The 15,038-nt window shown below is 36.5% G+C and overlaps 1 protein-coding gene across 1 annotated transcript in view; it reads right to left on the bottom strand.

The window, feature by feature from the left end:
* LOC150081798 (axotactin-like) overlaps positions 1-15,038 on the bottom strand; it is a 638,696-nt gene that overhangs the window by 374,780 nt on the left and 248,878 nt on the right. Inside the window, exon 16 of the mRNA XM_090378896.1 lies at positions 10,588-10,764. Coding sequence (XP_090235022.1) covers positions 10,588-10,764 — 177 coding nt within the window. The remainder of the gene's footprint in view (positions 1-10,587; positions 10,765-15,038) is intronic.

The raw sequence follows: 15,038 nt of genomic DNA, 5'->3' as shown, positions 1-15,038 counted from the left end.
TCAAGACAAAGAATATGAGTGAGCATTCTGAGGCTAAACTGATGACAAAAAGGAGTGACATACTATAATAAAAAATGTCTAATAAAATAGTCTCAATTTTCAGTTCCTTCAATCCATTTTTTACTATGTAAAAGTACTTTTAATATTATTTTAATAATATTGTGAAAATTTGTTCCCTGTTTTAAGTGGATTTGTTTTAAGTTGAATTTTCTGTTATCCTCGGAAAATGAGGAACCCCTGTATCTCATCCTGGCACTGTTTCATTTACTACTTAAAGTAATCAACAAATATTAAATGTAAATTAATACTTAAATAAAATCTAAATTAATTTACAAACTGATTAATAATTAAATAATTACATCAAACAACAAATACCATGGTCATAATATACTAAAGTCAATTGGTATTGTAAGGGCTGGAGGGAGTATAAGCTAACCTCATCTTCAGTTTTTGCCCAAATAAAAGTTAATTTTTAAACCAGCTGAAACACACATGTGAAACAAAACTTCACATAGACAGCAGACTACACAAAGTAGCAATCAGAACAACAGTGCAATTAAAATTATTTATATTAAATTACATTATAATTACATGCATCTTCTAACATGTGGGTTAAAGGGTAGCTTCAAATGAACTAAATCTCATATGGCCTTGAACACTGTTTGTTTGTTTGTCATTTGGTTTTTAGGAGCATTAGCAACTAAGGCCATATTGTTCCTGGGATATGCGGTGGTCATTCCCTGACCTTTCCACATCCTCCGTATTTGGTGGTCACGGGCTCGAACCCCGGTCTAATCAAGAAGCATGTGCTAAGCACTGCTGCTACTGTCCACCTGGCTACGGAGGCAACCACTTTGAACACAAATTGGTGCACACTGCATTGCACTCATTTGACAGAAATTAGGAATGAAAGGATAAACTGTTTTTGGTGAGCAAAGAACAAATTTGTTCTTAGTTATTAAGAACAAATCCCAGACCCGAAAGTCTCTGAAAAGCTTTCCCTGGACATTGTCCACCTCCTGAATGAGAGGCAGAAAATGTACCATTTTTTGGCCTCTTGTTTGCATTGTTGGCCACTACTAATACTAAACTGGAATACAGCGAGCATACTGGGCTGATAGGGCAGCATGACATTGCTGAACATTTTATTGGGAGAGGGTGTTTTTCCTCATGTTAGTAGTGTTAAGTCAAATGGTAGCTATTCTGCCTGTTGTTCTGATATTCTGTCATATATGCAGCAGACATTTGGATTTTAAAAGGGTTCTACCAGTAGGCTTTGGATTCCATGTTAAATAAATAAATAAATATCCTTTATTAACTTCCCAGTTACATAAATATCCAGCAGAACATGAACATATAGATAAATGAATACTTTGGCTGCCCTAAAGAGCATGCACCATACAAGCTAACATGAGCATTACACAAGTTACATAGATTATAAATGTTTAATTGACATATAGTGCAGTGAATCAGAAAAATTTTGCATAGCCTTAAGTTAGTAAACAAGCAAGCACATTCACATATAACATATAATGAATATATTATCCCTGACTTAGTTATTATTATTATTAGCCATATGGCGCAAGGAAGCCTGAGGCTTATGCTGCACCAGCCATAAAAAAAAAATTCCCACATTACCCTGAGAGGAGGCGCCTTCATAGCTGGGTGGGCAGGAGCAGCAGTGCATAGCACATGCTTCTTGATTAGACCGGGGTTCGAGCCCGTGACCACCAAATACAGAGGATGCAGAAAGGTCAGGAAATGACCACCACATATCTCGGAGCAATATGGCCTTAGTTGCTAATGCTCCTAAGAACCAAATAACAGTTACACTGAGGGAGGGAGGGAGAGAGAGAGAGAAGTTGAAGGGAATCACCAAGAAAGCAACAAAAAGGGAAGAATGATGATATCCAGCTCAGGACCAGATGTGAGCCCATCTGGTCCTCAAGCCCATATTGACCAGATGTGAGCCCTGGAGATTATTTAATACACTAGTTGAAGTATTTCTTAGCAGGAAACAAAAGATATAGCAAGTGGTCAAAATCCAACTTGCTAGTGATGTTAATCAGGAGCATAGGGAAAAATCCACCGAGTGAAGTTGTTCTGAGTTCACAATAGAGATGGTTTCTTTCTGATATTTGGTGGAGGAATGTGCCAGACAACTTGATCCCATTTAAAGACAGCTTTGAGTGACTTTAGTAGTAACAGTGTCTAAATGAATGTATTATTCAAGGTTTGTACTCATGATAATTTGAGATATGGAAAAGGGAAAACTGGCATTCCCATTAGCCCAGTATACACAGTGTGCCAATTAAATAATGAGACTGACACTACTACTACAAAAAAAAGAATAACACTAATGGCAAAGTAAGGTTATATATTTTCAAAGTAATCGCCTCCGATGTGCACACACTATTTACATCTTTTATACAAATTTTATTTTGAAAACACTTCTGGAACTACTCTTCTGGTACTCACTTCTGAACTCCTCTTCAGCTGGTCAGTCACTGCAGCCTGGATGTCCTCTTTCATCCTGTATTGTGTTCCTTTCATAGCTGTTTTGATTTTGGGGAACAAAAATCTGTGGGAGCCAAATCTGGAGAATACTGGGGGGTGTTCGATGATTGTAGTTGATTTTTTGGCAAAATATTGCTTGATGTTGATGCAAAATGTGCGGGTGCATTTTCATGCAACAACAATCAAACAACCAATATTTGGAGTTGAACATTTTGCATCTCACCTGACGAATTTGATCCCACAACTTCTTCAACACCTCCTCATAGAATTTTTTTGTGACTGTTGTCTCTTGAGGCACAAATTCTCAATGGATAATGTCTTTGATATCAAAGAACACAATCAAAATGGTTTTCACTCGTGATTTTTCTAACTGCACTTTTTTCTGAGGGGGAGAGGATGGTGAATGCCATTCTGAACTCTGACGTTTTGTCTCGGGATCATATTGAAATACCCAACTCTCATCACCAGTAACGATTCTACACAAAAATGTTAGGTCATTGTCAATACACGCCATAAAATTGATGCAACACTCGACTCTTTTCTTGTTGCTCGAAACTCAACAAATGCGGTACAAAATGAGAACAAATTTTTCCTCTTACCCAGATCTTCTTTTAGTATTTCTCATACAGATTCCTTATTGCTACTGATCATCTCAGCAACCTCAGAAACCTCATTGAAACTGATCTGTCTTCAGTCACAAATTTTCGAACCTTTGTGAAAATCTCCGGTGTTTGAACAGAGATCAGTCAGCCAGGTCGAGGATCATTCTCTAATGACTCATGTCCTTTACGAAAATGAGAAAACCATTCAAACACTCTTGGTCGAGACAAACATTCATCAGCATAACCTTTTTTTAAATCATCAAAAATTTCTGTAGCACTTATTCCTAATGTACAATAAAATACCTGCTCTTTGCTCTTTTCCATTTTCTGACGACATGCACAAAACTACTATTACCCTTTCCATCATAAATCACGAACTACTGACCAGACAAGTTTCAACTTGCATTATTGGAAAGAACACACTCTAGTGGATCTAATCATGTACTATTTTGGCCTCTTATGTTAATACTAAATGCAGAGTGCACACAGTCTCGTTATTTATTTGGTGCACTATGCAGAATATAATATTCTGTGGATTTAAACACTTTCAGATTAGTAGGTGATGCTGCAGCCAAATTTCTGAACCCCATAGCATTATTGGTGGGATGTGTATTTTGATGTATTTCATAATTAAATGCTTGTCAGATATCAGTTGGATTCTGTTTTAACAGCCAGAAGCTTTCAATAGTTTTAACCTTTGCATTCAGGAGTTGAGATTTAAACAAAAGTTTTGAGAATCTTTTTTTTGACAGTTTACATATCTAATCTGCTGCCCAGCAAGAGAGGGATGGAATGCAAAGAGCAGCTTCTTTCTTTCTTTGGAAATATGGACTAGTTCAATAGGATTGATGGAAAAAACCAAATTGGCTCTAGTACTTACTAGGTATTTCAAGGTGGTTGCTTTTTGATAATGATGTTTTCACAGAACTCCTTGGCAGATCAAGAGATAGCTCAAATTTTTAGATCATTGGCATAACCAATAAGAAGAATGTTTGCACATAGAAGAGGAAGAATGAGGACTATGAAAAAGAATAGCACATAGTGTTCCATGCTGAAAATGCTCATATAAACTAATCTAAACAAGGTAGAGGACATACTAAAAAGAATTGAGGTTCTGTTATAAAGAAAGTGGGAAAAAAAGTGAGAATGTCTCCAGAGATTGCATAGCTGAATGAGAGAGAAAAGATTGATAAGTTGTGAATAGATAAGTCACATTGAACTGAGGGCTACTGTGCATGGATTCAATGGCAATAAAAGTGCTCTATAGTAATCTGTGATGGTGCAAGCACCTTTCTTTGCCACAGTGAATTTGCAAAAGAGAACTTGGAAGGAGCTACTTAGTAATTGATGAGAGCAGAATTTGTTGTATGAGCTTCAGAAAGTGCTATGGGCCATCAAATCTTTGAGTTGGGGTGATTAGGCACTTTTTGGAATGATAAAGATATTATACTTTAACTGGCTATTAGGAAGTAATTTTTGATGTATGCATCTGTTAAAAATATCAATGAGTGCATTGAGAATATACAGGCTAGACTTCTTGACGACATTGCAAATTAATCAGATCCTACAGTGTTGGATAGGGGCAATCTATTAATGTTGGCCTTGACCTTTTGCAGTGGCAGAAAAGTAAAATGGATGTTCAATGGTAATGGCATCATGTTCATGGTCAGACTCATTAAAATAACAGATGAAATTTAACCAAAAATTGAGGCTGGAGGAGTCAAGATTTGAAGAGGCTGCAGTTCATTATTTATTTATTTATTTATTTATTTTTTTGCAGCAGGACATGTCTTTTAGATATACTCATTTGTTTTTCTGATTTGTTTCTATTTGTTTCAGTGAGTGTGATACATGTTTCTCTGAAAACGTTTTTCTGTTTTTTCAGAGAAATAAATAGCACATTCACTGAATTGTATTGAGAAATTCTTGTGGTAATAGTGTTCAAATAGGGTGGCAATAGTAAAGAGTTTTTCCTCATTCAAAAGCACCAATAAGTTCCAATCTTGCCTGCTTCTGCATTTTGGCAATGCTCCTGATCTAGCTTAAAAGAAGTTTGGATGCTAGTTCACTTGGTGAATCTTTTAGAATGTGCCAGGAAAATAACTGTAAAGGCTGAAATGCAACATTAGAATTTATAAACTGAAAATGAAAATGAAATTTTTTTGTGGACTGTTGTTCGAGAAGGTTTATTGTGGGGATAATATTAAACTGTCTGAACATTGAAATGTAGGTGACAGCTATGATCAGATTCAAAGAATGGCTCAAAATGAGTTTTAGCAAAGTTCTTAATACTCATGAAAAGGTCTAGCATTTCATTACCTGTATTATAATCAAAAATTATTTGTATTACGGTGATGGTATGCAGTTTATCTGCAGTTATCTCTTTTAAGATTGTGGCACTGCAGAAGAGGAAGATTAAAGTCCTTCTCCTATATAATTGAGGGCAATTATTGTTAGAAATCACAAAACTCGGCATAGTAAGTTCAGTATACACATTGGAAGAGGATGAACAAGAGAATGTACAAGTTAATAACTTTAAAATGAGCTTTTTTGAAAGGAACATTCCATTGCTGATGACAAAAAATAAATAAATAAAATAATCAGATGTGGATTAGGACCTCTTATTAACATTTTTTACTAAGGTGAGAATACCATCCCTTTCTTATTCTTTCTGTTATTTAGAATCAGTGTCTACTAATATTAGACAGCTACACTAGTGAAGTTCAATTTCAAATATATGTACCATTTATATAGTACAAGTGTGAATGTAAAAGGTCCACATAAACATTAATGTCAACTTCGTCCACTTGTAAATGCATAAACATGTTTTAATCTGCCTTAATACCTAACAATTCTGCAAACAACTCCAACATACTGCTAATCTGAACTAATTTGAATAACTTTAATAAACTAGAATTATATATATGTAACAGTTCTAGTAAAACACACTTCTATGAAATTAGTCAATCAATTTGCAAATTAACATATGTCTACTTAACAGATTGATAAATTGTCAAGTAAATATTAAGAATACCAGGAAAGACTTTAGTTCTACAGATTGCAGGCCTTGGAAACTAGCATCTGTGAGGAAACCTGAATGAAAGCTTTAAATCCTGAACACCTGTAGGATAGTCAGAGAGTTCCTCGAACAACACCAGTAACACCAGACATAACAACATCCACCCTGTGTACTTGGTAGCAATACCCATCATGCGGTGGAACCCCCAATCAGGGAGAAATAATATAAGAGCAATAATAATAATAATAGAAACTTAAGAAGAGAAAACTAAACTTGTCTTGTCTTGTCTTTCTTCATGAATTAGGTGATCTGCCTGTTCCAATCTCAAAGATGTCTGCCCATCTTTTCCTCTGTCTCTTTTTCGTTTTGCTCTATATGTGTAAGCTAATTTAGGGTATCTATTATCTTCCATTCTTTCTACATGTTCTATCCTTGTCTATATTCTATAATTTTTTCATTAATTGGGTAAATCTTTAATTTTTTTCTTATATTTACATTTGGTATTTTATCTAATTTTGTACATCCTTTAACATTTCTTAAAAATTTAATTTCTGCAGCTTGTATTCTATTAATGTCTCTTTGTTTCGGTATCCATGTTTCAGAACCGTAAAAAAGTGTTGGTATTGCCATTACTTTGGAAAATTTCAATTGTGTTTCTTTCCTTGTTTTCTTAGCCAGAATTCTTTTTACTATTCCACATATATTTTGAAATTTCACCAATTTTCGCCAGTTTTCCCAAAGAGACATTGGTAAAACTAAACTGTAAAGTTCAATTTACTTGAATAAAGTGTTTTAAAATTATTCCTTCAGTGTCAAAAAAAAAAAAAAAAATCAGCATATAGAAAATTTTTCTATGTAACGAACTTTTTGGATTTCCCCTTGCATTACATTCAAAATAGTTCCTATATAATGATGAAAATTTCCATATAATGAACTGATTTTGAGAGACCCGGGTACATACTGTTCGCACCTCCGGTCTTCAAGCAATAGAGCCGATGCTGTAGAAAGCACAAATTAAGAGCTAAAACATTTTACAATTTAGTGGTGCCTGTAAAACCCTGCAGAAGGAAACTGGCCAAGCACTGCACGGGACAGACAAAGATGGAAGGCTTTGGGAGAGGCCTTTCCCGAGCAATGGGTCAGAAATGGCTAAAAATAAGAAGTAAAACCTATACATCCTATACACTACTGTACCGAGAAGTTGCACTGGTCAACTGCTATCAATGTATTCACAGCCATTGGCAAAGATTAAGGCATATTCTCAATGCAGACATTGTGTCTAATCAACCTGTTTTCTACTTTAAGCATCCTATTAGACAACTAGAAGAGAGAGTGATTTTCCTTTATCCCGGAAATTCATCTGTTGTTTCGAAGAAATGAGTCACCCACACTTTCACTAAATTTTACCTGTCTTTGTTTACATGGTAGGTACAAGTGGTCCCTAATTTCAGTTTTGTTTCAGCTGCTGTGCAAGTAACCTTACATTATCTAAGAGGAAATGCTTGGGTGTAGTGTGAAAAAGTGGAAGTGCTTAATAGTGTAGATCGGAACGTAAAAAAAAGACATTGCTTTAAAATTTAGTATTCCTACCAGTACTGTGTTAACCATTCTGAAAAACTGTTTCGATTTTCAAATTGTTTGAGGAAATGGGACCCATTTGGATTCGTGTGAAGTTATGCCTGCATGAAGATGTAGATGAAGTTGATTCAAGACCAAAATGTGCCAATATCAGAGTCATTAATAATGGAAAAGACTATGGAGTATGCGTCTTTTCTGGAGCATAAAACATTCCAAGCCAGTTCTGGTTGGCTGGACAAATTTAAAGAGGCCCAAGGAGCTTACTCAAAAAAGTTATTTCTGATGAAAGTGGAGTTGCAATCGAAGAAAAAGACTATACCCATTGGAAAAAAAACAGTTTTGAAAAAAAATGTTTGAACAGTGTAATTTAAATTTCGATAGAAAAATAACAAAAGAAAATATAAAAATTGTGTTAATTGTCAACAACTACCCTGCCCTCCTTCACTTGGTAATTTCGACACATACAAGTGTAAAGCTTGTTTTCTTCAATCCAAATACCTCCTCTAAACTGCAGCCAATGGGTCAAGGATTTGAAAATGCAATACTGAAGGCAAATACTGAAGAAAAATTATACTCAGAACAGAAACTAACCAACCTATGGATTTTGTTATAGATTTGCAGTTGGCAAAAGTGTGGAGTCAAGTTGTGATGGAAACAATGATTAAGAATTGTTTCACAAAACTTGCTAAAATGCCAATTAATGCCAAAGAACTATTACAAGACATTGAGCAATCATGGGAAGAGTTCCAAGCAAGGTTTGATCAGTGGAGAAATGTTCTTGATGAATTTTTAGGAGTTGATAATGATGTCATGGTAGCTGAATATCTGAATGACTCCAACATTTTGGCGTACATTTAAAAAACTAGTGACAATATCGACGATCAGTTGGATGAAAATGAGAGTAAGAAATGGAATCAGAGCAATAGCAATATTAAACCTTCCAAACAACCCAAATATTTTATGACATAATTCTTAAAAGCATACTAATATAATCAGTGCATCATGTAAGTAGTCATTTCTTAATATGTATGTATTAATAATTTTAATTGCTTTAAAATGTTAGAAAATTTATTCATTCCCACTTATTTCTGATTTATTTCCCATCTTTTACTATATTTCTGAATTTACAATATTTTTACTAGAAAACAGGCCTTGTGCATCGGGTTGCATTATATCATCAAAGTTTCTTGCAACGACTGACTAACTGGTTAAAATAAATTTATTAAAATAAAAATGATATATATATAAGATAAAACAGAAATAAAATAAGATAAAAGCATTAAAATACAACAAAATAAAAGCATTAAAATACAAGATAAAAGCATTAAAATACAACAAGATAAAAGAGTTAAAATATATATAATAAAAGCGTTAAAATACATAGATAGTAGCTTTCGAAGCAAAGTGCCTCTTTATCAGCTAGTGTGTGAATGGTGTACTTCAGTATGTATTGATAGTTACAATAGCACAAGTCAGCTGGGCATGATCACCAGACTCATGTATCACAAGTCTGGTGCCGGTAAAGCAGAATCACGTGATGATCGCCAGCACTCATCGCACTGCAATACAGCACATTCTATAATAGGGTGTAAGTGTACTCCCCTCGTCCGATTCATAGTACTGTTATTGGCGGCTATGTGTAGTGCTTCAAGCCATGAGCGCTGGCGGCAATCATGTGAACAGTCGACGATTTCAATATCCCGTTGGGGATCAAGATTGTGCTGCTCAACTCAATAATGTTCGGCGACTGTGGAGCGTTCAAAATTAGCAGTTCACAGAGCCACCTCATGCTCAGAAACCTGATCTTTTAATCTTCTACCAGACTCACCTACATAACACCCCCCCCCCACAATCCGGACATGTAATACGGTATACGGAACCACTCCGCAGGAAAGGAGGAACTGGTGTTTTCACCTTAGAAATAATAGATTGTAATTTCCTCCCCGGAAATTGCACACATCGTATATGATGCTAACACAAAAGCCTAACAAGACATTCTGATGCACCCAGATAATAGGGGATGTAGGCAGTAGAGATAAATTGATTGACGTGAGGCGGGTTAGACTTCGTAACAAATTCATGAGCCTGAAGCTCACATCTATCTGGAACATGAGGTGGATAGCCACAATTTGAAAGCTCCGCCCTAATTTTAGAAATCTTCAACTGCCTGTTACCAGTTGAACTAGAGTGCGTCCAAGTGCGGGAGAATAAGGTGCGAGCAGTGCTACATAAATGACCAGGGGCATGCGCAGAGCCATAATTGGTAAATTGGCCTGCGCACATTGGCTTCCTAAAAACAGAGGTTACTAAATGTGAATCTACACGCTGGACTAACACATCCAAAAAAGGAAGGGTATTATCAACTATTTTTCACTGTTGAAAAGGTCATATTTCTTTATAACAAAATTTCTGTTTAACAAATTTTTTCAAGGGAACGATCACTTTCATTATATAGAGGTCCAACTGTATATAAATACCACCAATTCTTTTGAAAACATTGGTTCCTTAGGCTTCTTGAACAAGTTTTCTTCAGTTTAACATAAAACTATCCCAATTCTTTGTTGAGCAAAAACAGAAACATCTGCATCAGCTACTATAGAAATTAATACTTCACAAAATAATTCACTGCACAATGAAGAAGGAATGTAAAAAAAGGATGTGGTATACTGTGCAGTTGCTGAATTGATCAAAACTATAGTAATGAAAGAGTGCACCCTATCCACATCAGTTTATTGAAAAATTTTATTTTTATTTACAATCTGGTCTTGATAAAATAACTTAACATTATTTTAGCATTTTGCATTTGGAGATGATTTAAATTAACAAAGAATCATTTCTTAATTAACGCAGAAGATCAAGCAACTACTTTACCAGTCTGTAGTATGACTCTGAAGAATAACCCCCTGCCTGCATCAGTAGATGGTTGATAGAGCAACACTGCTCCTGTACTGGCTGTGCGGAAACTGAAGGCTAAATCCCCATTTTGCCATCCAGGTACCTCTAAATAACTATTAGATGTTTTGAATGTGATGACAAACTGCTGGGTGTCTAAAAGAGACAAAACATTCAGTTAAAGCTAGGTATATTAAATCAGAATGATAATGATATAAATTTCACCTTTCTATTCTTCATAACTAATGCATAGATACTCATGCTGAAAGATCATCACCAGTTTAAAATCTTGAGGACTTGTTTCCTGAATCCTTTTCTTTTTGAAAAATATATGAACAATTTTGGGAACTAATTACCCCAATTGTGCTTATCTGCATTTGTAACCATTGAAAAACAAAACTAAGATCAAACCTTTACCCCTGCCTCCATTCACCGCTTCATAAATATTATCATCATTATTATTTCTTAAAATGACATGCATTTGAAGAATGCATCGTTTAAAAACAGGTTAAAACAATTAATGTGGACATAATAGGGCTTACGGAAACGTGGTGCCACCTGGAAATAGAGGATGATGAGTTTCAGTACGGCTTGTATAATGTATTTAGGAAGGATAGGGTAGATAGAAGGGGTGGTGGGGTAATGCTTCTTATCAGAAACAGCCTGTGTGCGATGATAACTTTCCCGGATTCAGACATTTCATGTGCTAGTATAGAATCTGTATGGTGTGAGATAGTTGGAAACAAAGGTATAATGCGAGTAGGAGTAATCTACAGACCAGGTGATTGTGAAGATTATGACGAAAGCCTCTACATGCAAATGGAATGGGAAAGTAAGCGTCAATGTCTTATTATGGGTGATTTCAATTTGCCTCTAATTGATTGGAGAAAATGGGAAGGAAACTCGACATGGGGAACAAAATTTTTAAATCGACTAGATGACTGCTACTTGTATCAACATGTTCAGGGAAAGTACTAGAGAAAAGAATATCCTAGACGTCATCATCACCCATGAATCAGATGACATAACAGGGCTGACAGTAGAGGAACCAGTAGCAGGAAGTGATCACGGAGTTCTACGGTGGATGGTGAAGAGAGAGGTAGTAGTAGTAAAAGGCAAAGGAATGGGTTATAATTTCAGAAAAGGAAATTATGATGCCTTAAGGTGCTACATGGTCTCTATTAACTGGGTAGATATCGCACAGAGAACAAATACAATTGAACTGTGGTATGCTTTTAAAACATTAGTCACAGATGCCTTGAATGCGTATTTACCATTAAAAAAAATACTCCACGAGGAGGGTTCCAAGTTGGATGAATAGTGAAGTTGCCACATTACTTGAGCAGAAAAAGGTGACATGGAAAAGTTACAGAGCAATAAAAAGTACTGAAGCTTATAACAGCTACAAGATGATCTGTAATATAGCCACAGAAAAGGTTCGACAGGCAAAGGCAGTTTATAAGAAATCACTAGCAAACAGAGCAAAGAGGGGGGGGGGATAAGGAATTCTTCACATATATAAATGCTAAGAAGAGCAGAACAAACCTTTACGTAAGGAAAAGGGGAGAGTATTAAATACACCAGCTGCTGTTGCAGATGAACTCAACAGTTATTTTGCATCAATATTTACAGAAGAAAAACCTTTTGTGGCAATGGGAAACTGTGGGAGTGAAGTTGAAAAATATGTAATTAATGATATTGAAATTTCGCAAGATTATTTAATGAAAAAACTTTCAAGCCTACAGGCCAGTAAGGTTCCTGGAGTTGATGGAATATCCCCTATAATCTTAAGGGAGGTGGCAAATGAGTACATTGAACCATTGAGGCTAATTATGCGAGCATCACTAGACTCTTGGAAGATCGGTTGGATTGGAAAAGTGCCAATGTATCTCCCATACATACGGGTGGTCCTAAGAGTGAAGTGGGAAATTATCGATCTGTCAGTCTGACTTCAGTGGTAGAGAAAATCATGGAGGCAATGATCAAGGGTGGAATTCAGAATCATTTGGATAGAATTGAAATTCTCAAGGATACTCAGCATGGTTTTGTAAAGGGAAAATCATGTTTAACAAATCTGGTTCGCTATTTTGAAAGGGTCACTCATGGGCTGGATTTAGGGAATAATTTCGACTGTTTATTTAGATTTCAGAAAAGCTTTTGATTCAGTTCCACATGAGGTTGCTTTATAAGCTGCAACAGGTTGGAATCGGTGTGAAAATCCTTAGATGAATATCAGGATGGCTTCAGGGCAGGAGGCAGAGGGTTGTGATAAATGGCTATTCCTCAGATTGGGTTGATGTAAGAAGTGGGGTTCCCCAAGGATTAGTATTAGGACCACCGTTGTTCTTAATTTTCATAAATGACATTGATGATGGGATAGAGGGCATGATGTCGAAATTTGCAGATGATATTAAAATTAGTAGATTAGTTAATGATCACTGTCAAGAAGCTGAGCTTCTTCAGAGAGACCTGGATAGACTTCAGGAATGGTCAGAAAAATGGCAGCTATGCTTCAATCCAACAAAGTGTAAGGCATTACACACGGGAAACAGTAATTCAAAAATAACTTATTCACTTGGTGGAGTTCAACTAAACCCAGTACTGGAGGAAAGGGACTTGGGTGTTACGATATGGTCAGACATGAAATTCTCTGGGCATCGTAAACAGGTTGCAAGGAAGGCCCATGGTGTCTTATCAATGATCTATCAAACTTTTTCAAGAAGAGATAGGGACGTGATAATCCCATTATATAAGGCTTTTGTTAGACCACACTTGGAATACTGTGTTTAAGTATGGAGACAGCACCTAGAGAAAGACATCGATCTTCTTGAAAGGGTGCAAAGAGGGGTTACTCGCCTGGTGAGATCGGCAAAAGGGCGTCCTTATGAAGAAAGACTTCAAATATGTGGGAATATGCAAAGACTTTAAATATGTGGGAATATGTAGAGAATCTTGTAATAACTGAGAGTAAAGTGGAGGAGAAATTGTTGAAGATAAACACAAGAAAGGCGCCTGGGGTTAAAGATACACTGCAGGATCATCTAGACAAGACTTCAGTTATAGCTCAGACACAGCATGGTTTTGTTAAGGGGAAGTCTTGCCTGACCAATTTGATTGGATACTATGATGCAGTCACAAAAGAACTGGATGGAGGAAATAACTTTGATATTATATACTTGGATCTTAGAAAGGCTTTTGATACTGTTGCACATGGAAGACTGCTCAGAAATTGGAGCAGTGTGGCATTGGAGGCAAATTGCTTCTATGGATAAAGGGGTAGTTGAGGGGGAGAAGACAGAGAGTGGTAATCAATGGACACTGCTCATCTTGGACTAATGTTATTAGTGGAGTCCCTCAGGGTTCAGTATTGGGTCCATTATTGTTTTCTGTATTTATAAATGATATTGATGATGGTATATCCAGCTTAATGTCCAAGTTTGCAGACGATACAAAGGTTGGCAGGGTTGTCAAGGACACTACTGACACTATGCTACTGCAACAGGATCTGGAAAGGTTGAGCAGATGGGCTGAGAGGTGGCAAATGAAGTTTAACATTGACAAATGTGAAGTACTACATATGGGAAACAGCAACCCCAGAGCAACATATCAACTCTGTGGTACTACACTGACAGTGGTAGAGAATGAAAAGGACCTGGGGGGCGGGTAATTGTGCAGGCAGATATGAAGTTCTCTGAGCAGTGCAGACAGTCTGCAAGAGTAGCTCATGGTGTATTGTCAATGATATACAGGAATTTTTCTAGCAGGGATAAGGAGGTGATTATTCCCTTGTATAAGGCAATGGTCAGGCCACACCTTGAGTAATGTATACAGGTCTGCAGGCCTCATTTCAAGAAGGATGTAGAGCTGCTGGAACTAGTACAGAGAAGGGCAACAAGGTTAGTGAATGGAACAAAGGGTTGCTCTTATGAAGAAAGGCTTAAGTTTTGCAAATTACAGTGTCTGGAGACTAGGCACCAGCGAGGTGATCTGATAGAGGTGTATAAAGCCTTGAATGGTTTGAGCATGCTCAATGCTGATGGGATTCTTCCTCTTGCCCAGAATAATCACATAACAGGGCATAAATTCAAATTGAGGAAAGACAGACGTAGGATAGACGTGCGGAAATTTGCCTTTAGCCAGTGGATAGTTGGTTGGTGGAACAGACTTCCATCCCTTGTCATGGAAGTTGATAGCCTAAATAAATTTAAGGCTCAGCTGGACAGGTATTTCGAACGAATGGAGGGGTGAAGTGGAGGTGTGTTTTTTTTTTTTTTTTTTTTTTGGCTGATGCTGCATAAGCTTGCTTTCTTGCATCATATGCCTCTACTAATACTAATGCTAATGTTGCAGAGTTTGGAAACTAGACACCTTAGAGCAGATTTGATTGAGGTGTTTAAGGCATCAGTAAAATGATTGAGGATGAAATTTTC

This window comes from Mastigoproctus giganteus, chromosome 8, assembly GCF_048544385.1.
Source record: "Mastigoproctus giganteus isolate SK-2022 chromosome 8, ASM4854438v1, whole genome shotgun sequence".
Lineage (NCBI taxonomy): Eukaryota > Metazoa > Arthropoda > Arachnida > Uropygi > Thelyphonidae > Mastigoproctus > Mastigoproctus giganteus.
The sequence above is the reverse complement of the archived record's forward strand: the minus strand, read 5'-3'. Positions and strand labels throughout refer to the sequence as shown.